The sequence below is a fragment of the Macaca thibetana genome, chromosome 4 (genome assembly GCF_024542745.1).
Source record: "Macaca thibetana thibetana isolate TM-01 chromosome 4, ASM2454274v1, whole genome shotgun sequence".
NCBI classification, from domain to species: Eukaryota; Metazoa; Chordata; class Mammalia; order Primates; family Cercopithecidae; genus Macaca; species Macaca thibetana.
In genome coordinates this window covers 42,530,873-42,556,718 of record NC_065581.1, presented here as the reverse complement: position 1 = coordinate 42,556,718, position 25,846 = coordinate 42,530,873, and the positions used below count along the sequence as shown (strand labels likewise).

General features: G+C 57.1%; 2 protein-coding genes across 7 annotated transcripts in view; both read right to left on the bottom strand.

The window, feature by feature from the left end:
* The window catches only part of TOMM6 (translocase of outer mitochondrial membrane 6), a 657,333-nt gene that overhangs the window by 128,523 nt on the left and 502,964 nt on the right, over window positions 1–25,846 (bottom strand). The window lies entirely within an intron of this gene.
* On the bottom strand, window positions 8,034–25,685 carry MDFI (MyoD family inhibitor). 3 transcript variants are annotated; one of them, XM_050789492.1, is made up of 5 exons: window positions 25,663–25,685; window positions 24,116–24,202; window positions 15,795–15,977; window positions 12,564–12,788; window positions 8,034–8,891 (listed from the first exon to the last, which is right to left on the bottom strand). In XM_050789492.1, exons 2-5 carry the CDS (start codon window positions 24,189–24,191, stop codon window positions 8,635–8,637), a joined length of 741 nt encoding a protein of 246 aa, XP_050645449.1. In that variant the 5' UTR covers window positions 24,192–24,202; window positions 25,663–25,685; the 3' UTR covers window positions 8,034–8,634. The 3 variants fall into 3 exon arrangements, with proteins under 3 accessions (XP_050645449.1, XP_050645448.1, XP_050645450.1); XM_050789491.1 differs by lacking the exon at window positions 25,663–25,685 and adding an exon at window positions 24,288–24,658; XM_050789493.1 differs by lacking the exon at window positions 25,663–25,685 and adding an exon at window positions 24,288–24,658 and having other exon boundaries at window positions 15,795–15,972.

The following is a 25,846-nucleotide window of genomic DNA, read 5'->3' as shown; positions in this document are numbered from 1 at the left end:
GATAGTGCGGCTCCAGCATTGGTTAATTCAGGGGTGAAGATGTCATAAGGAGTAGATAGTTCTCTGCTTTCCACCCCGGAGTCCTTGGGAGTTTATCTTGACCTCCTAGACTGGCTGCCTTCAATAGGTCCAAGGTGGCTTGTTCTGTCTGGGTTACGGACAACAACCACTTAGGGCAAAAATGGGAATGTCCCTGTCCGATGTCCTAGAAGCCGCTGGAGAGTTTTACTCTTATGTTTCATTGGCTAGGATGGTGTCATATGCTCATTCCTAAACCAGGCACTGACAGGGGGATGAGACCACCAAGGTTGGCTTAGAGCAATCATGATTAATCCCCTGGAGCTGGCGTCTGCTCTCTTTGAATCTCATGGCTGCTTGGAGAAGAGTAAATTAAATGAAGGTTTGTTAAACAAAAAAAAGGAAGAAGGTGAGGCACAGTGGCTCATACCTGTAATCCTGGCACTGTAGGAGGCTGAGGTGGGAGGATCACTTTTGCCCAGGAGTTCAAGACTAGCCTGGACAACATAATGAGACTCTGTCTCTACAAAATATAAAAAATCAGCTGGGTGTGATGGTGCACGCCTTAGTCTCAGCTACTTGGGAGGCTGAGGTGGGAGGATCACTTGAGCCTGGGAGGTTGAGGCTGCAGCATCACTGCACTCCAGCATGAGGAACAGAGAGAGATTTTGTCTCAAAAAGAAAAAAAAAAAAAAAAGAGGCAAATGGCTGTTGGGTAGTGTAGTTGAGACATCTAGCTGTCCCCTCATATCTAGTCACCCTGTGTCCCCACCCAAAATCTCATCTTGAATTGTAATCCCCACCATCCCCATAATCTCCAGGTGTCAAGGGTGGGGCCAGGTGGAGTCAATTGGATCATGGGGGCAGTTTCTCCCATGCTACTCTCGTGATAGTGAGTGAGTCTCCCGAGAGCTGACGATGAACATGTGAACATCTGGCATTTCCCCTGCTTGCACTCACTCTGTCCTACTGCCCTGTGAAGAAGGTGCCTGCTTCTCCTTTGCCTTCTGCCATGATTGTAAGTTTCCTGAGGCCTCCCCAGCAATGCAGAACTGTGAATCAATTATCCTTTAAAAATCTTTTCTTTATAAATTACCCAGTCTCGGATATTTCTTCATAGCAGTGTGAGAATGGACTAATACACCTCCCTTGCAGCTGAATGTGGCCATGTGACTAAGTTCTGGCTAATGGGAAGCTCACAGAACTTTCACACAGTGGCTTCCAGAAATCTTCTTGAAGAGGACTCTGACATGAACCCTCTAAACAGGAGAGGGGCTGAAACGCACCTTCTCTATGTGGTTTGTTCTCATGTTCACCTCACACTGAAGCTTGTCCCCTGTGGCTGGCCTGGGTAGTAGAGTCCAGGGGAGAGGAGGTGGGGAGGAGCTCTGTGGCAGACCCTGGGGCTAAGTCCCTAAAGCTAGCTCCTTTCTCCCTGCCCAACAGTGAGCTCGGTTCATCTCACCATCAGTCATCACTCCCCTTGGCGGGTGAGGGCAGGTTCTGCTAATGCCTGCCTGTTCGCTGGTCCTTCTCAGGGAGGAGCACCCTGGCCCCCTTCTGCCTCTGGGGGATTTTCTTCCACAGCCCAGCAGGCTAGGAGCGCCGGAGAACACTCCCCGCTGGGAACAGTCCTCAACTGGTGACCATGGGTTTGCTGTGCTAATATCACAGTTCCCTCAGAAGCACATGTCCAGTTGCCCACAGTGGTAACCAGCTTGATAACACTCCTCACTGCCCTACTGGTGTTTCCTGGAACCCCCTCCTAAGTAAACTGTTTGCACTTCAATTCTTGTCTAGAGTCAGCTTCTGGAGGAGTCGGACCTAAGATGGAATATGATCCAATCTGGGCAGAGATGTAAGTAGAAGCCTGTTGGGGCTTCTGGAAATTGTTCCCTCCCTGCTCTGGTAAAAGGTGAGGGAGAAGAAGGCCCCTTTTTCCACCTGTGCTTCTATTTTTTTTTTTTTTTTTTTTGAGACAGAGTCTTGCTTGTCGCCCAGGCTGGAGTACAGTGGTATGATCTTGGCTCACTTCAACCTCTGCTGGGTTCAAGGGATTCTTGTACCTCAGCATCCCAAGTAGCTGTGATTACAGGCATGCACCACCATGCCCAACTAATTTTTTGTATTTTTAGTAGAGACAGGATTTCGCCATGTTGCCCAGGCTGGTCTCGAACTGATGAGCTCAGGCAATCCACCCGCCTCGGCCTCCCAAAGTGCTAGGATTACAGGCATGAGCCACCGTGCCCAGCCCACCTGCTCTTTTTGTTCTCGAGGGATGTCATGTGTAAAGACACAATGCTTGGGGCTGCAGTAGCCATTTTGTGACTAGGAGGGGAGCCATGGACCACATTCTGGGCATGACGGAGCAGAAGGATGGAAGCCAGGATCCTTGATGGTGTCTTTGAGCTTCCTGATCAGCTCAGGGCTCACCCATTTCTGCATTTCTAGTTAAGGAGACAATAGATGTCCTTACAGTTGAAGCCACATTTATTTGGATTCTTTGTGGCTTGCTGCGGAACACATCAATATTGATACAAGCCTTGTCCCAGAGTTGTTACCTTTGAAATCAGGTCCTCCTACTACTACCTTGAGCCCTTGGGGTAGAGCAGAAGGCAGAGGGGGGCACAGGCTTGAACTCCACAGGTGGCTGAGGGCCAGGGGTCCTGGATGGGAGAGGAACATGGGGGCAGCTGGTGTCTGGGGTCCCAAGGACAGGGGATGGAGAGGGCAAGAAGGTAAATTCTCCATTAATCCGGGCCAGGAGGAGCATTGTTATTGTTATTATCATGAAGCATCTCGAGGCTCACACTCGTCCTGGCCTGGCTGGGCCCCCCTAATGGTCCCATAAATCCCAGCCATAAAGAGTAATGGGGGGAGACAAATGAGATAATTAGGAATAAATCTCAGCGCGGTCTCTATTCATCAGCGTCCCTAGAACTGGCCAATCTTCCGAGCCATTAGCCAGGTCCTAATTAATGCTGAGCTGCCCAGCTCTGCGGAGGCTCCATGCCCGGGAGGGACCCGGGCTAAGGGGCACCACGGCCCCACAGCCCACAGCGGGCGACCTTGGGAGGGGCTGGGGGCTGTGTGCCTGCAGCCTGCTGCTTCACCTTTCTGTCTCCGAGGGCCTTACTTTGTCTGCCCTCTCCTGTCTGCCTCCTTGTCTCTGTCTCCTTTTCTTCATCTTACTCCACCTCCCCGACTACCTTCAATCCTGTGTTTCTCTCTTATCAGATTGCCGCAGTCTATGTTGTTAGCTACGGAAGGTCTGAGTTAGAAGGAATTGTGGGGGCCACCTGTAAAAACTCTCCACCATCTGTCCTTTCTGCCACCCTGTCAATACCTGGGCAGGGACCTAATCTACACCCGCTCCCCCAGAATAGTCCTTGGAACAAGGATGACCCCCACCCTGCCCACCGCTGTGGCGGTCCATCCTCCCTGGGGCAGTTTTTGCTAGCAGAATGTTCTCTCCTTCCTGGGGCTGGGAATGCTCTTTCTGTTATGTCTGCTTCTCGGTCTTATCCCTACCTGCTGGAGGCTGAAAACAAGCTGCGCTCTCCTCCCCAAGCTCCAGGTACTTGAAGGCCATTCTTGCCTTCTCTTCTCCAGCTAAATGTGCTGAGCTGCACTTGACAACTTGAGGTTTCCAGCTGGGTCTCCTCCACTCAGGGACTTCTCTGTAACACCCGTGGTAGTTTGACCCCACGGTAACTTCTGTTGTTTTAATCTGTTAGTTTTCCCCCTGTTTTTCTTACAGCACCCCTACCTCTTCGGGAGGCTTCCCTTCCTTGATTCTATCAGGGTCTGGAGGGGTGGCCAAGTAGCCCACTTGCCCAGGCCACAGAGGCAGCACACAATGAGGCCTGGCCAGCTGCAGCCCTCCATCCCCTGGCACCGTGATTGGCTCAGGGATGAGCCTGTTGCATGTGCGGGGCCAATCAGAGTGCCTCCCTGGCCTTTGCCTTGTGGCCCCAAGGTGGTAGAACTGAGACGGTGCCAGGTGGACAGTGTGTCTACCCCTTCGCACTCCACCTGTATCTGTCTGCAGTAGGAGGAAATGTGCCCCACCCCCAGAAAGAAGCAGACCCAGATATGGCAGGGATTGTGAATGGGAAGGTGGCTACAGCCGGGGAAAAGCGGTGAAACCAGGTGAGAGGCAAGGAAGGGCTGGGAGATGGCTTTTCTCCAGAGGAGGTGAAAGACGAGGGGCCAGCTTGGGTGATAAGAGGGCTGTGACTGCGAGTGCCATCCCATACCGCGTGTCCTCACCAGCCTACGAAAGTCAGAGTGCAGAGGAGCACCTGCACAGAGATGACAAGGGACCAGGTCTGTGAGCTCTGTCTCCACGACCTGCTACTCCCCCACTGTGGCCTGAGCCTCCTGTCCCTGCTTCTCCCTCACCTCTCTTTGCCCAGGGTCAGCCCCAAGGACAGCTAAGCTGTTTTCCCTGCTTGGTCAACAAGTGGAGTCTTGCTGCGCCCTGCTCAGCCCCAGGAGTGTCAGTCAGCCTGAAAACCCCAGGGACCAGCCCCAGCCCCCACAACTGGACCATCACCCTGGGGAGCAGGTGAAGCCGTTAAGGGTGATGGCATGGGGCAGCGGTGGACCTGCTCAGCCCAGTGTCAGAGCTGCTTAGCGGTGTTCTGTCCTGGCAGCTCTGGAGCCATGGAGGCCACGGGGCCTGAAGTTCAGTTTGCCCCGCTCTGAGTATGAGAACAGGCCATGCCAGTTAAAGTTCCAAATACAGGCTGGGCACGGTGGCTCATGCCTGTAATCCCAACACTTTGGGAAGCTGAGACGGGCGGATCACGAGGTCAGGAGATCGAGACCATCCTGGCTAACACGGTGAAACCCTGTCTCTACTAAAAATACAAGTTAGCCGGGCGTGGTGGCGGGCACCTGTAGTCCCAGCTACACGGGAGGCTGAGGCAGGAGAATGGTATGAACCCGGGAGGCGGAGCTTGCAGTGAGTGGAGATTGCATCACTGCACTCCAGCCTGGGTGACAGAGCGAGACTCCGTCTCAAAAAAAAAAAAAAAAAAATCCTAATACAGGGAGAAGCTGATGGAGACTACGGAGGCCGAGGGGTCCGGCTGATTGCCCTCCCCTCACAAACCAGCCCCTAGCTCAGCTACTTGCTCTGCCGTGGGGCCACCTCTCTTAGGTTTGGCACACAAGGTCACTGAGTGGTCATGGACAGTACTGGACACAGATGGCTTAGCTTGGCCTCACCACCTCTCTCCCACAAGCAGGGGGTGCTCACCTTGGTTTAGACAACCCAGGGGGCGGGGGTGGCCTCTTAAGACGTCTCCCGGACAAAAGTGGCCCGATCTGTTGCTCCAAAGATGAAAGAAGACTGGAGAGAGGCAGGTGTTCCCTGGATGCTGTGGCCACCATTACGGCTGCAGTCTCCCCGCTCTTCCGTCATACACACAGGGAACTAAGGCCTGGGGAGGAAAGGGCCTCTTCCCGGGGGGCCTACAGCACAGCCAGGCCTAGAACTGTCTCCTGGCTCAGCCCAGCCATTGGAAAGCAGAGCCTGGGAGCCTGTAGTGGACCACGAGGAGAAGGAAGGGCCCGGAGCCAGGGCTTGCCATTTGCTGCCTGGCAGGGATAAGGGCCACCTGGGCAAAGACAGGGAGGTGAGGAAGGCAGGGCAGGCATGGGACGAAGCGGGAATGGACAGGCATGAGTCTCCGCAGCCCAGCCTCAGGCAGGCCAGGGGTGGTGGCGGCTGCAGGCTGTGAAATGTGTGAGTGTGTGTCTGTGTGTGTGCAGATGTGGTGTGAGTGTGTGTGTGGTGTGGGTGGTGGAATGCATGAGCCTGCGGAATGTATGTGAGTATGTGACTGTATGGAGTCTGTGTGAGTGTATGTGTGTGTACATGTAGGTGTGAAGTGGTGTGTGTTTGGAGTGTGTGTGTGTGTGTGTGTGTGTGTTGTGGGGCTGGCTAAATCCTTCCCCAGTCCTGCCCCCACCCAGCTTAGCCTCTAGGGTTTCAGCCACTGTCCTAAAGAAAACAGCCTGGAGCCTGCAGCAGGAAATCGCTGTTTGGATTGCAGAGGCCCCTCTTCCTGCCACAGCCCTGCAGAGCGGGTAGGACCAGGAGCAGGCCTTCCTGCCCACCTGGACCAGATATCGAGCTGGTCAGGAGCCCCTTCACCCCCTGATCTGGCCTCCCTAACACCCCTCAGACCCCAGCCTTGAGGACTGAATGGGAAACTCTCCCACCGTTGTCTCTCCAGGGCAGTGGGAGAAGTGGATGCCCCCGAGGCTGAGTGAGCCGAGGCTGTACACCCTCACAGAGGACAGCTGGGCAGTCCTGCCAATGGTAGGCCCAGCAATCCCATATTCACGAACATTCTGCCGATACAGTTCATTCATGCAAAAGGGTATGCCTCGCTCAGCCTGGTTTGTAACAAAGCGCTTGGGAGCGGACTAAGCAGAGCTGGGTGCCTGGACTGTGGCGCATCCATCCAGGGCAGCTCAGCCAGCTCTCCGTGTGCTGGGAAGGAAGCTCCCCAAGATACGGCCAGGTGGGAAAAACAGGGTATAGGACAGTGTGTACAGGATCCTCACATTTTTGTAAAAAAAAAGAAAACTCATACATGTAAATACTTGTGTGTGCACAGATTAGACTTTCAATCCTTCTGTACCTTGGGCAGGCAATAACTAAAAAAAAAATGTTAAAATACACACAAATAGATACACGAGTGCTGCGGGGGGGCCTTGGGGCCCCTCTCCCGGCTTGATTGTGAGACCCCAGGCAGATCCCTTCCTCTCTGTGTCCTGAGCTTCTTGTGTGCTCTCAGAGGTCAGAAAACCTTGAAGATGGTGAAATGGGGCATGTGTGAGTGGGGATGGAGTAGGCGGGGGGGCAGCTAGTTCTCTCGTTGCCTCTTAGAACCCCCTCCTCCTGCTGCAATGAAACCCACTCCCAAGGCCATGGGCTGCTCCTTCCTGTGACATTCCTTAAGAGAGTTTGGATTTCATCTGGCCCTTTTCCCAGTCTCCCCTCCTTCCTTCCAGAATCCCTTGGAGCCACTCCAAGCCTTCATGCCTGGAAGCAGTGCCCACCAATACCCCTGGGGCCCCCGTCTCAAGGCCTTCATCAGCTGAATGTCCTCCAAGTTGCCCTAACTGTCTCAGAGCCTCTCATGCCCCTTGGACCTCTCCTGGCCTCCTCCAGGTCCAGGATGTGTGTCGAGGGTGCTGGTCCAGCTGGCCCCCTACATCGGGGTCCAGCTGCCCCCAGTGAGGCCCTGAGGTCCTCATAGCTGCCATTGCTTCTCAGGCCCCTCCCTCTGCACACCAAGGCCGCCCCACAGATGGCTGTAGGGGCTCCTGCAGTCCTGACAAGGCTTCCTTCTTTCTCAGACCCCTGGCAATAGGGGGATGCCTGAGGATGGGTGTGTGACCCCCACTGGGCCTCCAGTGAAGCCCAAGGGCAAGCTTGGGCTGCCCCAGGCCTAGAGTAGCTCCCTCCCAGGCACCCCTCTGGCACTGACATGGGCGTCACCTACACCTTGGAGCGTCACCTACACCTTGGAGGGACTTCATGGGGAAGAGCTGGAGAAGCTGGAGTCAGCAGGAGATTAATTAATCAAAACCCGAACACATCTGCTGTTAATTAATTCCATGCCGGGGTTAACTCTTCCCTCTCTGGGCTTCCCCTCCCTTTGGTGGGAACAGGGAAATAACGGTGGGAGACGGTACCCCCTTAACCTTCTTCCCTTAGTGGGAAACATGAAGAAGGGAGGGGAACGTGAAGGGCAGGGCAGTTTCTGGGGTAAGAAAAGCAGAAGAGGCAGGGCCCCCAGAGGGCAGGGCAGCCTTGTCCATGTGGGTCCTTTTTAGGGGTGGTAGGGGGCGTTTGCTTTTGAGAGTCAGGGTCCATGGCAATTAGTCATGAGTCCTGAGGAAATCTGAGATGGACAAATATCTTTATTTACAGCAACAAATAGAACAGACCCTCCCTCCCTTCCCTCCCTTTCCCCTTCCAGTCTTTTTCCATACTGTTCCCCTCCCGCCCCACCCCAGGCTCTCGCCTAGCCCTGCCCTCTGGGGTGACTTCGTGGGTTAGGCCCCCACAAAAGCCCAGGAAAGGAGACTGGAGAGGGCTGGCCGAAGGTGGGTGGGGCGTCTCTTTTCACATTTTGCTGTCCTCTAAGCCCCAGGGTGGAGGAGAGAGGCGGTGGAGGAGAGAGGCGGGCACCAGGAGCAGGGAGAGGTAGAGAGCCTCAGCCCCACAGGCCCGCCCTCCCCAAAGTAACTTTCACAGTGTTCCGCAGCCCTGGTTGCCCTCTGCGGCCCCCACCCCAGCCCTGCCCCTAGGTTGTCCTGTCAGGTCCTTGGTAATGTATGTCCCTGGTAACCCAGTAAAGAGTTCAGGCTTCTCTACCATGGGCCCACCACCCACGGCTGAGGAGGTGGCCTCTCCAAGTGTCCCCCTCACCATTTTCAAGGCTGGGGTTCTGAGAGGACATGGATGAGTGGGAGAGGACCAGGGAGAGGGGGCTTCTCAAGCCTTGTGTGACAGTCCCGGGCCTGGCCCCAGAGGGACCCTGCTGGAATCTGCAGGGGTGCCTGGCTGGCCCAGCCCCCGACAGAGGCTCACGAGGAGAAGCAGAGCCCACAGCACTCCATGCAGATCTCCAGGCAGTCCGCGGACTCGCAGCAGGCATCCAGGATGCCACAGTCCAGGTCGCAGGGCAGGTCGCAGTCAGCACACTCACCGGAGCCGCAGCAGCAGCAGCAGAGGCACGAGTCCTCTGAGCTGCAGGAGCCGCAGGTGGCGCAGTCCAGGACGATGTTGCACAGCGTCAGGAACTCGCAGAACAGGCAGGACAGGATGCAGTGGACACAGCAGTCTGCGGGGTGGGCGGTGGAGACGGGGAGGGGTGAGAGAGGGGAGGGGTGGGCGTGTGTTGAAATAGCCGGGGGTGTGGGGGCCCAGCAGCAGCGGCAGCGGCAGCGGCAGGGACGCTGAGTGCTCACTGTGCCCCTGCCCATGCCAAGCACTCGGCATCCATGAAGCTCACGTATCTGTCCCCACAGCTCCATTTTCTAGGTGATGACCCCGAGGCACAGACAGTTAAGCACATCAGAGCAGGGGTCCAGCCCAGGCAGTCTGGATCATCCTTGCTCTTAGCCACCCTCTGTTTATTTATTTAACCAACATATGGAGTGATTCATGTTCTAGGCACTGTTCTGAGTGCTGTGCATGAATTAGATTCATTTAGGCCTCCAACGACTTTATGAGGCAGGGGCTAGTACTAGCCCCACTCTACAGATGAAGAGACTGAGGTTAAGAGAAGTCGGCTGGGCCCAGTGGCTCACGCCTGTAATCCCAGCACTTTGGGAGGCCGAGGTGGACGGATCACCTGAGGTTAGGAGTCCGAGAACAGCCTGGCCAACATGGCAAAATCCCATTTCTATTAAAAATACAAAAAATTAGCTGGGTGTGGTGGCATGCGCCTATAATCCCAGCTACTTGGGAGGCTGAGGCAGGAGAATTGCTTGAACCCAGGAGGTGGAGGCTGCAGTGAGCCGAGATCACACCATTGCATTCTAGCCTGGGCAACAAGAGCTAGACTCTGTCTCAAAAAAAAAAAAAAAAAAAAAAAAAAAAAAGAGAGAGAGAGAGAGAGATAGAAATTAAGTCTACACCCAAAATCCTACCACCTGGTTCATCTCTCACCTGGACACCTTCAACAGCCTGCTCACTGGTGTCCCCACTCCCTGGTTTTGACCACCGCCCCCCGGCATCTCCGCTCCACACCGCAGCCAGCCAGAGGGATCCTTTAGAAATATCTGCTGGATCCTGGCCCTCCTCTGCTCAGACCCCTCCCATGGTTCACATGTCACTTGTGATAAAAGCTGAAGTCTTTGAGGTGGCCTCTGAGGCCCCCTGTTGTCTGATCCCTGTGCCCTCTTAGTTCTCTTCTCCCACTCTTCTCCTCCGGATCGGTCTGCTGTGGCCATGCCAGCCTCCTGGCTGCTCCCTGGCCATGCAGGCACTGATTCCTCTGCCTGGAACAACCTTGCCACAGGCACATGCTCAGCTGACTCCCTCATCTCCTTCTTTGCCCAAATGCCACCTCTCATCGAGGCCTTCCACCACCCGCTTCAGTGCTGCCACCGGCTGGCTCTGCCTCACACTCCCTGCCCGCCCTACCTGACTGTCTTCTTCATCCCCCAGAGGACGTCGCCTCCCACTGTGCTACACGGTTTCCTCATATTCACTGTCAGCTCCTCCTACCGGATATATAAACTCCAGCAGGGCAGGTATCTTTGTCCATTTTGTTCACTGAAAGATTACAAGTCCCTAGAACAGCACCTGGCACATAGAGGTGCTCAGTGAATAGAAATGCATGAAGCTGCGCTGGGCACCAGCTGGGAGGTGGTGGAGCTGGGGCTTGAATCCAGGCTGCTGGCCCTAGAGCCCATGTCCTGCAGCCCTCCGTGTGCTGGGGCCAGGCCCTGGGGCACAGCGCGCAACTCTCCTGGCCGGGGGCCCTCTGGGAGGCTCACTATGCTGTGGAGGGTCTCATCCTGTTCTCCCGCATGCCTGTGTGGAGGGACTAGGGTCTTCTGATCTCTCTCCAAACTGGATAGGGTCGTTATCTTCAAATGTAAATCTAACGAGGTCACCTCCTTGTGTAAACCCTTCAGTGGCTCCCTACTGCTTTCCAGATAGTCTAGGTTCACTGCCTGGTTGGTAAGGATCTCCCAGGACCCCTGCCTGCCAGGAGTTTCACCTTTGGCAGTTCACCCTCCAGCCACACTGGCCATTTCTCAGCTCTGTGCTCTCCTGGCTGGAGCCTCCTTCTGGTCTTTTAAGGCATGCTCAGACATCGCCTCCAAGCCTTCCCAGGATTCCCTCCCCAGATTTCTGGGCTGGTGTGAGTGATCTCCCTGTGTTTGCATAATCCTCTGTGTGAGTTTATCACTGCACTTAACACATCATATGGCGATTATCTATCTACGTCTCTATGAGAGCTTTATGAGGTTATGAACCGGGTATCCAGCACGTAGCAGGTGCCTAGGACATTTCATTTGATTTTTTCTTTGAGACGAAGTTTTGCTCTTGTTGCCCAGGCTGGAGTGCAATGGTGCGATCTTGGCTCACTGCAACCTCCGCCTCCCGAGTAGCTGGAATTACAGGCGCCCACCACCATGCCTGGCTATTTTTTTCTTTTTTTTTTTTTTTTTTGTATTTTTAGTAGAGAAAGGGTTTCACCATGTTGGCAAGGCTGGTCTCAAACTCCTGACCTCAGGTGATCCACCCGCCTCAGCCTCCCAAAGCGCTGGGATTACAGGCGTGAGCCACCGCGCCCAGCCAGGACATTTTAAATGAATAAATGGCTCCTTCGTAAATAAGACTGTTGGGACCGGACTCAGTGGCTCACGCCAGTAATCCCAGCACTTTGGGAGGCCGAGGCGGGTGGATCACCTGAAGTCAGGAGTTCAATAGCAAGTTGGCCAGTATGGTGAAACCCCGTCTCTACTAAAATACAAAAATTAGCCGGGCATGGTGGGACATGCCTGTAGTCCTGGCTACTCAGGAGGCTGAGACAGAAGAATCAATTGAACCCGAGAGGAGGAGGTTGCAATGAGCCGAGATCGCGCCACTGCACACTGCACTCCAGCCTGGATGACAGAGTGAGACTCCGTCTCAAAAAAAAAAAAAAAAGACTATTGGGCAGAATCTGTGGAGTTGGAAGGTTTCTGAGCATGTTACGTGCAAATGTGTTTTGCAGATGCCCAGGCCAGAGTCCCTTCACACGAACAGGAATCACAGGAACATTCTGAGGTAAAGGTCAGGCCATCACTGAGCTCAGGCAGCTGTTAGCCACGCTCAGTTGATGGCTGGTGAGGAGGGACTGGCTGCCCCCGTGGCCCTGCAGAGGATCTTTGTGTTGCAGGCGCATCAGCTGGCTGGGTGTCTGGATCCTCTGACCTCCCACTGCACCTTGCAGCCCTGCCCCAGCACCGTTTTATTCTGCTACATGTTCTTTTTTCCTCCCTAAACAGAAAATTTCTGTTTCCAGAAAGAGTGGCTTAAGATGGATCAACCCAGGTGGCTCCGTTCCTTGTCACAGTAACTCTGGGAGAGCAGGGATGGGGAGGGGTTTGGGGGGTGGTGGGGAGGTGGCTTTGAGAAGGCAGGTACACCTTTACCCAACAGGTGTACTCTGCAAGGTTCTAAGATTTGATCATGCGTCAGCTTCCATGCCCGGCTATTTTTTTTGTATTTTTAGTAGAGACAGGGTTTCACCATGTTGGCAAGGCTGGTCTCAAACTCCTGACCTCAGGTGATCCACCTGCCTCAGCCTCCCAAAGTGCTGGGATTACAGGCTTAATTACAGGGCTTGTTAAGCTCCATCAGAGATTCCAATCCAGTAGGCATGGAAGGAGGCTGAGATCCTGCACTTCTGAGCAGGAGCCTGGTGAAGGTGCTCCTGTGCGCCCGTGCGTCCTGCTTCGAGGAACCTGGCTTTGGAGGCCTCTCCCAGGGAGAGATGGGACGGGGTGCTTACCTTCCTGGGCCTGGAGGGGGATCTGGGAGGCGGTGGATTTGGTGCTGCTCTTACTCTTCTTGCTGCCCTGGCTGGCGAGAGATGCGTGTGTCTGCAACTTCCGGTGGGCCTTGGGGCCACCCAGGGCACCATTCCCTGCCCGTCTGGTGCTGCCCACCTCTGAGGGGTGGCCAGAGCCATTCGGCAGTAGTGGGGTACAGCCCAAGGGGTTCCCCTGAGGCTGGCCTGGAGAGATGAAGAGAAAGGGTGATGGGAAAAGGGTGGGGGTCATTCAGCCCCCAGAGCTATGCTTGAATCCTGCCTGCTTCATTCTTACATACACCCAAAGCACCCAGCCAGACCTGTATCCTGCAGATGGGGAAACTGAGGCCCAGAGAGAAGAAATGACTAGTCCAGAGCCACGCCATGAAATTGAGTTGGGCCTAGCTCCTGACTCTCAGTTCAGTGCTCAGTCCAGAAATAACAGACGTATAAGGGCAGAGGCTCAGAGCCCTGGACCCCTCCTTTGTTCCTCACACAAAGTCCATTCTCCTGCTCTTGCCATCCTGGAGTTTTGGCAGAGTGGTGGCAGTGGCGGTGCTGGGGAAGAGGGGTGGTTTGGCTGGGGTCGGGAGCACAGCAGTGAAGCAGTTAATCTTCACCTCGGCCTCTGCCAAGCCCCCAGCTGTTACTGCCCTTGGCGCACTGGGTGATTTATTGGAAACATCTGTTTGGAGACGAACGCCTGGCTCTGGAATCCAGGGGCTCCTCACTGTAGCCCCTCTACCTCCTGCTCCTTCCTCCTGGTGCCTCCACTTAAGCCTCTGTCCTCCGCACCCCCAACCCCATCCTGCCTCTATGGTCAGCTGGCAGAGAGTCTGGGGAGGGGCCCTTGAGGTCTGGGAGAGGAGGGAGGGAAGAAGGCAAGAGGAAGGGCAGTGAGGAGACCCCTGAAGCCAGGACCCCTGGGTCCCCACTGCAGGCTGAGGGACCAAACTTCAGCTTTATCAATGGCGTGCAAGCAAGGTGACCCTGGAGACCCCCCAAACCCCGAGTTCCTTCCTGCTCCTCGCTCAGGGATGTCCAGTTCTGGGTGAGAACCAGCTGGCTCAGTTCTGTTCTCAAGAGATGAGGGGAGGTGTGCATGGTGCGGGGAGTGAGGAGGGACTGAGGAGGGGTCACTGAGAGCTCTGGGGCCCCTCAGCTGTGCAGGGGTCCTGACTCCTGGGTAGGACCCTGTGGCCCCAAGGACCCTCTGTAAAGGTGGGGCACTTCAGTCCCTCAGAAGCCAGGGTCTGGATCCCCATCTCCCTCAGGCCTGGTCTGTGTGTGTGTGAATTGTGTAGGAGGGAGATGTCTTGGGGGCCCTGGAGCCCAAGCAGAGGGGAAGGTGGCTTCGGTGCCTCCCTTGGCTGAAGAGGCTGGGTCTTCCAGCGATGGCAGCAGTCACGACATTGCATGCTGCGTGCTTCCTGCACGCCAGCCCTTCTAAGTACTTGCTGCTCACGGATCCCCTCAGTATCGCTAGCCTTTTACTGATGAGGAAACTGAGTCCCGGACAGGTAGAGGAACAGTAAGTTGCCCAAGGTCACACAGCTAGCAAGTGTCAGAGATGGGATGAGCTTAGAGATTAGGAGCTGGGGCTCAGAGGGCAGAGGCCTGCAAAGGGGCAGAGGCTGGGAGACAAGCGACTGAGGAATAAGCTGCTGCTATCACACCAATCACTACCCTCATAACTGGTGGCGTGCATGTTTCAGGTAGGTATTATGTACCAGGCACAGTGCTAGAAGCTTCAGGTGGAGTAGCTTCTTTAGGCATCTCAATAGATCTACTACTGGCCCCATTTCACAGATGAGAAAACAGAGGCCCAGAGAGGGGAAAACTTGCCAGAGGTCCTATAGCTGGGAAGTGGAGCAGGGAGGGCATGAAGATTGGGAGAAAGGAGCTGAGGACAAGGTGGGGGGTCAGGGGGAGGGTGGAGGGCAGGGTCTGGAGACACTCCATGCTGGGAGCCTCCAGCAAGAGGTGTGGCTGGTGCCTGCATCTGGGTAAACAGGGTTAAGGCTATGGGAAGTGGCCAGGCCTGAATCATCTGGCCCCTACCTCTTGGCGCCACACTGGGTGACTGGGCTGAGCCCTCGGCCAGCTTCGGTGCCCCTTGCCCTTCTGCCTAAACATGGGCACAGTGACCAGAGGGCGGGAGTGTGTGGTGAGCTGAGGGATCTGCGAGATGTGGACAGACACAGAGCTTGCCTGTGGCCATGGCCGTGGGGGCTGAGTCACAGAGCAAACACTCAGGGCTCACAGACACAGGAGCGTCTGTCCCATTCCCACCAGGCCCCTCCAGGCCACGGCGCTGACCTCTTTCTCTCAATTCTGCTGGTGGGTGTGCTGGAGGAGACCGAGGGCCGTGCACAGCGGGATTAGTAACCCTGACTTCCAGGGAGTCCGGTTTAGCCCCAGATGCCCTGGCTGGAGGAGGCTCCCAGCTCAGCCATGCCAGCTGGGCATGCAGGCAGGCACTGCAAAGAGTGCTGGGCCAGGAGACCTGAGTTTCCCAGCTTGGGACCAGGGTGGGCAGCTCTCTGTGCCTGTTTCCTCATCTGTAAAATGGACTTGACAGTAGCCATCCTGCTGCCTCACTACAGGCTGATTAGGAGGGCAAGTGAGCCCACTCAGGGAAAGAAAGTTGGAAAATAAAAATGTGTCTATGGATGTGGGCAAATCTTTGTTAATTATAAAATGATCCCAGCTGTTGCTTCTCCTGTTCTTGAGGGTGAAGGTGGAAAATTCTCGCCCTCCCAGAACCTCCTCGGAGAACTCGAGCCAGGCCTGGGAATGGAGCTGAATTTTGTTCCTTTCGCCCCAGAGCAACTGGGGGCTTCTTCCTTTTACCCTTGATTCCCAGAAGGATGGAGCTGCATCAGGCTCTGGCTGCCCGCCTGACCTCAGCCCCGCGGATCTCTTCCTGAGGCCGGGGGTGCCTCTCTCCAGGCAGCCGCATGCTCTCCGTCCTGAGCCATTTTGCCTGGAGCCTGCCCACACTCCCTGCTTCTGAGTCACTTTGCAATGGAGCTCCTCCCCTTGACAGAAAGCATAGTGACAGTGCCCTTCCCCTTTCTGCTGCCCGTGCTACAACCCTCAAGGTTCTGGCCAACTGGGTGCACCCACTTTTGCCAACCAATTTGCGTTGAGTTCCCTAGTGCAACCCCTACATGTTGCCATCCAACGTCCTGGCCCCCTAGGACTCACATGTCACAGCTTCTGTGGGGACATCAAGGTCAGTGCTGTCCAGGGCCTGGGGGATGCCAGGGCCATTGCCTTGGGGCATGGGGGTTGCCGCCTCCTCCAGGGAGCCCTCCTGTGGCGCTGCCTCCGCAGGGTGAGTGGATCCTGTTACTACCTCCAGCCCAGGAAGGAGGGATAGGGTCTGGGCTAGGAAAAAAGCAGATGACTGAGGTTCATTTTCCTGAGGCCTTCCTGTTTGCCCAGCCGTGGGCCCCGCCCCACAGCCCAGCATGCCCACTGAACCCTCATTCTTTGTCTGCTTGCACCAGTTACCCAGCCCTTACTCTATCTGACAACAGCACCAGGCTCCAAAATAGAAAGCTCCCAAACCACAATCTGGGAGTGAGCAAGGGTGTGCATGCATTTGAGTGTGTGCACGTGTGCATGTGGTGTCGGGAGGGGCAGAGATGGCAGAGTATAAAGAGAAGTAGGGAGAGGAGGCAGAAACACAACACGGGAGAACAGACGGATGGTCAGAGATGGAGAGATAGGGACAGGCATTGAGAGTGACAGGGAGAATAAAGGGACAGTGAGAGGTAGAGGTAAAGGGAGATAGAGCATCGGACTGCAAGAGATTGGGCACAGAAGAGAGATCCATAGTGACCCAATGACAGACAGCCTGGGACGGGAGCGAGACGCAGCAATAGCGCAAAAGTCAGTAATGGAGAGAAAGATAGAGATGGAGCAGGGGCAGAGGTGACGGAGAAGGTAGCACTGTGTGATACAGAGCGTGGAGGGAGATAGGGGAGAAACTGGGTCAGAGAAGATGATGGCAGAGGAGTCAGAGGAACCTGGGGGTGAGGAGCAGGGAGGGGCTACAGTCAGGAGGGGGACAAGGAGCCGGCCAGAGCACTGGGGAAGAGGTGAACCGCAGCCACATGTAATTATAGTGGCTCTGTGCAGGGGCGGCAGGAGGCAGAAATGGAGCAATCTTCAAACCCACAGCTCCCCAGCCTGCAGGACTAGGGCCCCTAGGCTCAGGGGAAAAAAGGGATGGGGGATGGGAGGTGAGGGAGGGAGGAAGAAAGGGGTCCGAGCTTCCACATACTCAGCCAGGGGTCGGGGCAGGCCCAGGCTGTGGCAATGTAAGGGTGTAGGGTGCAGCCTGGGCCTCTCATCAGACCTCAGCCTATGCAGTTAGTTGGAAGGACAGGGAGAGATGCACGGGTCTCAAGAGGGTGGCCTTCCACCTGCCCCCTCCCCACATATCATGTTGGGAGAAGGAGCAAGGAGACACAGAAACAAGAGACTCAGAGATGCAGAGGCCAAAAGAGCACAGGGAGAGGCGGGGTGACACAGAGGGGGACACAGAGGGGGACACAGGGAGAGGGGGACACGGGGTGACACACAGGGAGAGGGGGGACACAGGGGGACACAGGGAGAGGCGGGGGCGGGGTGACACAGAGGGGGACACAGGGAGAGGCGGGGTGCGAGGGTGACACAGGCGGGGTGACACAGGGGGACACAGGGAGAGAGGCAGGGGTGACACAGAGGGGGACACAGGGAGGCGGGGTGACACAGAGGGGGACACAGGGAGAGGGGGTGACACAGGGAGAGGGGGACACAGGGAGAGGCGGGGTGACACAGAGGGGGACACAGGGAGAGGGGGACACAGGGAGAGGCGGGGTGACACAGAGGGGGACACAGGGAGAGAGGGGGACACAGGGGGGACACAGGACACAGAGGCAAAGTGACACAGAGGGGGACACAGGGAGAGGCGGGGTGACACAGAGGGGGACACAGGGAGAGGCGGGGTGACACAGAGGGGGACACAGGGAGAGGCGGGGTGACACAGAGGGGGACACAGGGAGAGGCGGGGTGACACAGAGGGGGACACAGGGAGAGGCGGGGTGACACAGGGGGACACAGGGAGAGGGGGGTGACACAGAGGGGGACACAGGGAGATGGGGAGATGATGAGAAACAGCAGGGAAGCCCAGAGAGTACACACCCCACAGAAAGACCCAGAAAGAGACACACGCAGAGACAGAGACACAGAAGCACAGGGTAGTGTTGGGAATTGAAATGGAATCAATCACAGAGAACAGTGAGGGGCTGACACAGACAGGGAGAGAGCGGGGCAGGGGGTGGGGGGGACAGAGAGGCAAAGAGAGGGAGATGAGAGATGAAAGAAGAGAGGAGGGAGGTAATTAGAGGGATCAGTGGAGGCTTGGGCATGCAGGCCTGGGGGATGGGAGTTGGAAGCATGTTGAGAGGAAGATCCTGTGGCCCAGCTGCCTCCCTGGGCCCAGAGCACAGCCCTCTGTGGCCATGACCCTCAGACACCCCTTGGGAATCCTTGTTCCAAGGGGTCTGGTCCCCCACAGCCAGGGGAATGGACGCCCCAGAGGCCCCACGTGGGAAGCACAGAGAGCGGCAGGCCCAGCAGGCATGCTCTCACCTGCCCGGGGAAAAACCACAGGCCTTGCCTGGAGACAGGAGCTGGGGCGACGGGGAGGGAGGGCTGGCGCTCCTGGGAGTCGTGCAGGGCAGGAGAGTTATTGGCTGGGAACCTTTCCCGGGGCCCATGGCTCCAGGGAGGCAGGGGTGGGTTCCTTCCAGCTCCATCTGCTCTTTGGGCCTGTTGAGAGCTCCCCACACAGCTGGGTTAATTATTGAGAAATCAAATGGGTTTTGGGCGATCAGAGGATTTTGGACAAGGGGGAGCAGGCAAGCGAAGATGCTGGTGCTAGATGGTGCCTCTCCTAGTCCTGAGCCTGGTCTACACCAGGTCAGATATGGCTCTTGAGGGCTAAGACCAAGTTGCCATGAAAAGGGAGGCTCAGAGTCCTAAGTTCCAGGAAACCAGGGGCCTGCCTAGCTCCGGACCCTGGCCCCTAGAGGCATCTTGCCATGGCCCTGGGCCCTGAACTGGGGAACCTGACTCTCCCACAGGGTGTAATGAGACAGAAAGACCTGAGTGAGGAGCGGAAGATCCAAGCCCTGCATTCACCAGTCACCAGCCTGGCAAGTTATCAGAGTTGGGTTACTTTGTGTGGAAAGGGTGGTCCAATGCCGGGCGCGGTGGCTCACACCTGTAATCCCAGCACTTTGGGAGGCCGAGGTGGGCGGATCACGAGGTCAGGAGATTGAGACCATCCTGGCTAACACGGTGAAACCCCATCTCTACTAAAAATACAAAAAAATTAGCTGGGCGCAGTGGCGAGCGCCTGTAGTCCCAGCTACTCAGGAGGTGGAGGCAAGAGAATGGCGTGAACCCGGGAGGCGGAGCTTGTAGTAAGCCGAGATCGCGCCACTGCACTCCAGCCTGGGCGACAGAGCAAGACTCTGTCTCAAAAAAAGAAAAGGAAAAAAAAAGGAAAGGGTGGTCCTAATGCTCCTGCCACAGGGTTTCAAGGAGGAAAGAAAATGCTCACTGGGGGTTGTTCTCAAGCCTTTCACTCACAGCCCTACTACTCTTCCCCCCGTCCCTCCTTCCCTTCCTCTCTTCTTTCCTTCCTCTCTCCTTTCTCTTTCTTTTTTTTTTTTAATAAGTAGTTCGGCTTCTGACCTCCCTTCCTCCCTCCCTCCCTCCCTCCCTCCCTCCCTCCTCCTTCCTTCCTTCCTTCCTTCCTTCCTTCCTTCCTTCCTTCCTTCCTTCCTGTTCTGTGTGGTTTAACATTTATTAAATACCTGTGAAGCACCCAGCAATATGACAAGCACTGGGTATACCCGAGTGAGAAAGACCAGCTCACTGCCTTGGAGTTCTCGGTCAGGGGAGGGGTGGGCTGGTGGCTCTTACATACACAGAGGTGCAAGAGTTACAGTGGGGCATCTGGAAGAATGCTGGAAGCACAGAAGACGGGCACCTAGCCCAGATGGGTGAGTGTGGCTAGCAGGCTTCCTGGGGCAGGCAATACTCACACTGAGTCTTGACCAATCAGCAGCACAGAGGGGGAGTTTTGAGAAGAGCAGCAGGAATCAAGACCCCTGAGTGAGCCGCTACAGTGTGAGCAAGGAAGCCACATGCTCCGGGGTGGTGTTGAGGCCGGGAAGCCTAGAATGATAGCTGGGGCATGACAGGCCTTCCGGTCACTTCCCAGGCTTCCTGCTGAGGTCACTAGGGCTCAGAGAGGTGACACTGTGACTCCTATGGTAGAGAGAGCCTGGACTTCTGCTCCCTGCCCTGCTCCCCCTCCTCCCCACAGTGTTAGAGAGGGAGGAAGGTGAGGAAGAGGGTTTAAGGAGCCTGGAGTTCACATCTCCACCCGCCTTACCCAAAGCATCTCCGCTCTCTGGGCAGCCTCGCCTGACAGTCACCTACAGGGCTGGTGGCCTTGGATCTGGTGGGAACAGGAAATTATAGAGTGCAGACTGAGGCCTGAGGAGGCCCATTCTGCAGGAAGCCTACCAGGCATCAGACCATGGAGGAAAAATGAGGAAGGAAAGAAAACCAAGTCCAATGATCCGGACCTGGAGACACACAGAGGGACAGAGAAACTCCGAAGCCAGGAGGGGCTGCAGCGGGGACCCAGCAAACCAGCACTGAGGGCAGAAGAGGGAGCTGTGCCAAGTATCCAGAGACAGGGAAGCAGAAGGAAAAGGAAGAAGCAGCTGCAGGAAGACCTGGTCTGCAGAGGAGACACTGCCCGGGTGGCCCAGACCCCTAGGTGTGGACTGAGAAGCAGCTCCTGCTTGGAACAGAGGGAGCAGAGGGGCAGAGAGCCCAGTTTTCCATTCTGTAACCAAGAGACACCGCTGTCCAGCCACACACAGGGGAGAAACTTCTGGAGGGTGGAAGTGTGGGGTGGGCAGGAGGCAAGGGGGTGGCCGGCAAAGGCGAAGGAGGCCCCCTGTGTGGATGTGCAATTCATGTTCTGCAGAAGGTGCCTGCCAAGGGAGTGAGTGGATGGGGCTGAAGTCCTCGCCCTCCTAGTAGGTGCCATCTGCTCACCCAACTGCACACCTGTTCCATCTGACCAAGGGGGCACCTTTTTCTAATCTGCACTGGGTGCCACACATGCTGGTGGCATCTCCGAGCAGAAGCCCACAGCCCTGTACCCCTCCTCTCAAGGGTGGCTATCTACAAAGGGGAGATAGGGAAAGGCAACAGCCCCTTTGCTTCAACACGCTCCCATTCCTGACGCGGGAGAAGATTCTGGTAAATGCCTGGAGCTCTGGAAAGACAGCCGGCCCCAGAAGGCAGTGGGAGTCATGTTTAAATGCATGAGCCCAAGAGGAAAGGCTGAGACTCACACCCTCAGCGAGGACTCTGGTGGGCTCTCTCTGCCTGCTGTCCACCAAGTTGAGGGGTGGTCCTGGACAAACAGGGAGTGGGGGGAACCTCTTTCAGGTGGGATGGGTTCAAGCCTAGACAGTGCCCATGGGAGTGCCAGCCAAAACATCCCTGGCTGGTGTGGAGAGAGGCCTATTCCAGAGCTCCACTGCCTGGTGCCTTAAGTTTAGCTCTCGTCACTGTCTTTGTGGACCGTGGATTTGGGCTTCCCTCTTGGAACTCTGATCATCTCTGGAGAGGGAAGGCCAGAACCTCATATGGTCAGAGAGTGGTGGCTGGAACCCCATACTTCAATCTTTCTTTGACTTGGCATTCAAAGCCTCAGTCTGGACCTTCAATCTATCAATGTACCAGGATCCTGTGTTCCAGGCAGACTGGCCTCTCCATGGTGTGGGCCATTGCCGGATCTTCTGACCAGTCCACCCATGCTTATATTGTTCCTGTTGACCAGAAGGTCCTATCCCTCCCACTTTCCAAACCCAACTCATCCTGGACCAAGCTCGAACTTCACCTCTTCCTCTAGACAGCTTTCTCTGACCCAGTTGCTGAGAACTTAGTTCCAGTGTCCCCTCTTGTTAATTATAATTTGTTAGTGAAGTCCTGGCTTCCCAACCAGACTACAGCCCTCCCAACTCACTCCCTTGGAGTGGTGTCCGTACTCATCTCTGCATCCCCAGGGGGGGACTTGGTAAATGCCTATTGGGGAGTACTTTCTGGAGTTTGGAATGCCCCTGTCAGGGGAAAGAGAAAGAAAGGGCTGAAGACTAGGGGTGGCATCTGGACCTGACCCCCAAGAAAGTCAGAGAGGGTGGACTCCTTTGATACACACAAGGTGAGTGTGAATCCAATGGTCACAGTCCCAGGCCACCAAGCTGAGAACTAAAGAGGGCCTGAGCTGGCCAGTTAGGCTGGGACAAGTTGGTTTTATTTTAGGTCTGAAGGCTCCAAATCCCCAGGAAATTCAATTTAGAACCATGAACAGGAATGTGGCGCCCCAGTGCTGGGCAAAAATGTGCCTGTGGGCTACGGAGCCAGGCTCCCGGGGCTCTCAGGGGTGGGTGGGGAGGAAGCCACTAGGAGAGCCAAGGGTGTGGGGGCTTGGCCACCTGCCCCTACCAGATCTGCCCTGCGTCCCCTTGTGCCCTGTCTGCACCTGGGGCGGCTGAGGGAGGGGACCGACTTGCTCCCTGGCTGTCCTGCCAGCAGGGCCCCTGTGGCAGCGCCATGGCCTTGCTGTTCTGTCAGCACTCAGGGAGTAAAGCGTGGGGGATTCTGGTCTCACATTCAGGCGTCTGTGGGGTTTTGGCTGGGTCTCCTGCGGTTTGGGCTTCCTGGGCAGCAGGCTCGTTCTCCCAAGGCGGTGGCAGAGCAAAGCCTTGAGTTATGAAAGCCGCATTGTCTGGCCCAGCCCAGGCTGGGGAGGGGGTCTGCTGGGGCACTGGGGGGCCTCAAGTTACAGCCCAGGGCTTAACCCTCCCAGTTGCCCACCCTGGCCCCGGTTCTGTGCAGTTAGCCCTCTCCTCTTGCGCTGGCGTTGACAATGGCTTCAACAAGGAAGGGGATCTTGGAAGGAGGTAGTGGAGGGAGAGCAGAGAAAATGGATAAGGGGAGGGAGAAAGCTGGAGAGAGTAAGAGGACGGGAGAGCAGGAGGCTGAGGAAGGGAGGAGGCAGGAGGGAGGCCCAGTGGGACAGGGAAGGTTCCCAGACACAGAGAAGGACCCTTCCAAGTGCCCTGCCCCCAGCTGTCCCTCTGGGCTGAAGGAGTCCAGTTCTTGGAGGCCCTCATCCCTCAGAAGGCCCCACTGCAGGGGCCCCACAGAGACTGCAGGGAATCTGAGGCTTGGCCAAGATGGGCTGCAGACACATTGGCCTCATCTATGTGCTGGCTGTTGGCCAGACATCTTCCACTTGTCCTCACTCTGGTTTAGAGGACCCCCCACCTCCACAACTAGGCGTCCATACCAAGTAGGTGGGGAGCGGAGAGGGGCCTCCTCCAACAGGCAGGCAGGACGGCTGGCTGCGAGAGCGCATGTGGAGGCTGAGGCCAGAGAAGGGAAGGAGCTTGTCCAAGGCAAGGCAGGGAGTTGGTGTCAGAGGTTCAGGAGTAGACCTTCATTATTCAGAGTCAAAGACGGGAAAGGGGGAATGGGGCTGGCGGGGAGGAAGGCAACGACTTAAGACAGTGGAGATTCCAATTATGAAAGCCGGGTCCACACTCCTGCACGCGGTTCCCCTGGCCCTGAACACATCCCAGAGGTTCCCGACTTCTCCCTGACCCGGTCTTCCATTTGGGAGCTTCGGCTTAGGCACCTGGCCAGTGAGAAGGGACTGAGAACCAGGGCCGGGGATGCCCCTATCCCAAACCTCTTCAGGGAGTCACAAACCGTCCTTGGCTTGAGAGGCTCCCCCAGGAATCGCGGGTAGGTTACAGACCGCGCCAGGCGTGGGACGGGGCATTTCACTCGAGCTGTAGACACTGGGTTGGGGTGCGTGTGTGTGCACAGGGCAGGGGTAGCGGGTCTGGCCTGCACGAGAGGGAAGGAAGGCGAGGGAGAAGGGATGGCAAGAAAGAGGGGAGGGGCCGGTCCTGCAGCCGCTCGCGGCAGACAAAAGTTTTCGGGAAGCACTGGGCTCTGGTTGAGCTGGGGGAAGGGAAGTAGAGAAAGATTCAGACAACGCCCCCTCCCCCACACCAGGCCCCCACAAATATTTACACATTGGGCAGAAACGGTTGAGACACAAATCCCAGACGGACAGACAGACACCGCGGAGTGTGTGTGTGTGTGTGTGTGTGTGTCTGGTGTCGGGAGTTGCGGGGATTTGGAGCCAACTTGGCACAGCCGCAGCCTCTGTTCAGGGCCCTGCCTCCCTCGCCCAGCCCCCTACTCTCCTTGGACCAAGTCCTCAAACCCAGACTTTTAGTCCCTACCCCCACCAAGCTCCCCGGAGTCGTCTCCCCGCGTCTGGGGACGAAGGGGAGAACTAATAACTGGTCCCTTCAACCGCCCACCCGCCCCTGTCCAGCTTCGCTCGCCACTCCTCGTCCTACCTGGGCCCGGGGCTGCGCTGGGGGCTCCATGGGGCGCGTCGCAGCCAGAGGAGCGCTGGCCGCTCACCTGGTACATCGGCCCCGGACCTGCGGAAAACAGGGCTCAGCGGGCGGGGCCAGGGGCGGGCAGGGGGCGATTCCCCGCAGATGCGCGCCTCCCACGTCCACTCACTCGTGCGAGCCTCGCTACACTCTCTTCCAGTCGGATCCGCGCGCGGGGCCCGCCATGTGCGCCTGCTCCGGGCGCCACCGCCCAGGTCCCGCTCGCTCCCGGGTGCTCGCTTGGCGCCCCCTCCCCGTTCACTCGCTGCTTTCTCCCATTTCGGCGCCAGCTCACGCCGTTCGCCCCTTCCTTCTTCCTTCTCTCCCTCCAGCCCCTCTCGCTCCTCCCCTACTGCCTCTCCCCTCCCCTCTTCCCTGGCCCACCCTCTCCCCGCCCCCTCCTCGCCTTCCCAGTCGCCCCTCTGCGGGTCCCCTCCCCCGCGCAGGGCTTGGCCCAGCCCGGAGCCGGACACGTCTGTCCGCGGGGCGCCCGAGGCCCGAGCCCCCACAGGAAACAGGCTGGGCGCGCTTCCTCCGCGCTCTCGGAGCGGGGCCTCAGTCTCCCCAAATCCCTGCCCTCTGAGGCCCGGAGCCCCGCGGACTGCACGTTTTCCTTTGCCTGTCCAAAGTCTGTAAAAGTCACTGGAAAATCAGGAGAGAGAAACCTCAACCACTTGGTGCAACTGTCTGAATAACTGCGGCCTCCAAATCTCTTTGCCCCAAAGATGGGCGCGATCAAGTTCCTCAGTCACCTTTTGCCCACCCCCCCAGTCTCCGCCCGGGGTCCTAAGCCAGGGACCAGGATCTGGGCTCCCAGGCCACCCGCCCACGCCGCCAGAGTTGTCTGTCCGGGAAATCCGGTTAGTGACCAACCAGCCTCCCCTGTGCCGCAGCAGCCCAGAGCATCCCGGACCCTCCTGCCCCTACCAGCTGTGCGTGGGAATGTGTGTCAGAAAACCGACTTTGGGGGCAAAGAGAGGTCCTCCGAATTCAGTCCTTCTTTGGGATCCAGACTAGAATCTGACGGCTTCTAAGATGTGGGTTCGGGGAGAAAGGGGAGGGAAGGAGCCTCTCCCGGTGGGGCCAGGCGGGCGGCGCGTATGGATGGTGAGCCCTGGTGGTAGGAAGGAGCCGCTGCCAGGCAATCCGAGAGGGTTCAGGGACCCTCAGCGCGACCCCGGAACCTGGTGCCCGAGACTGGGGAAGACCTTGGAGCCTGCGGCTCTCCAGGTGGGGCTGGGCGGACCCGTGGGATGATGCTCAGGTGGGGCAGCGCCCTGGGGTGACAGCGTCTCGGCCACACTTGTCTAGGGCCGCCTAGGGGCCGCGTCTGGGCTCCGCGCCACGAGGGCCAGTGAGCACACTGGAAGGCAGCGGCGGCACCAGGCCACCTTTTCTAGTGCCGCGTCCAGCCGGGTCTAGAAGTGGGGAGCTGGGACGTAGGAGGCCGGGCGTCCCAGCTCCGCATTTCTGGGACTCTCCCAGCCCCCATAGTCGCTACTTACGGCTATCGCAGGTCCTCCGGGCGCCGTCGGGGCCAGGACCGGGATGGCCCCTACGGCGCCGGCAGCGCTTTCAGCACCGGCGGCCACGTCCTAGCGATGGGCTGGGGTGGTTGTGGCCCGGAGGAAGGTGGGGCGGGACGGGAAGAGAGAGTTCCGCCCCCCAGGCCGGGCTGCTAGCTGCGGG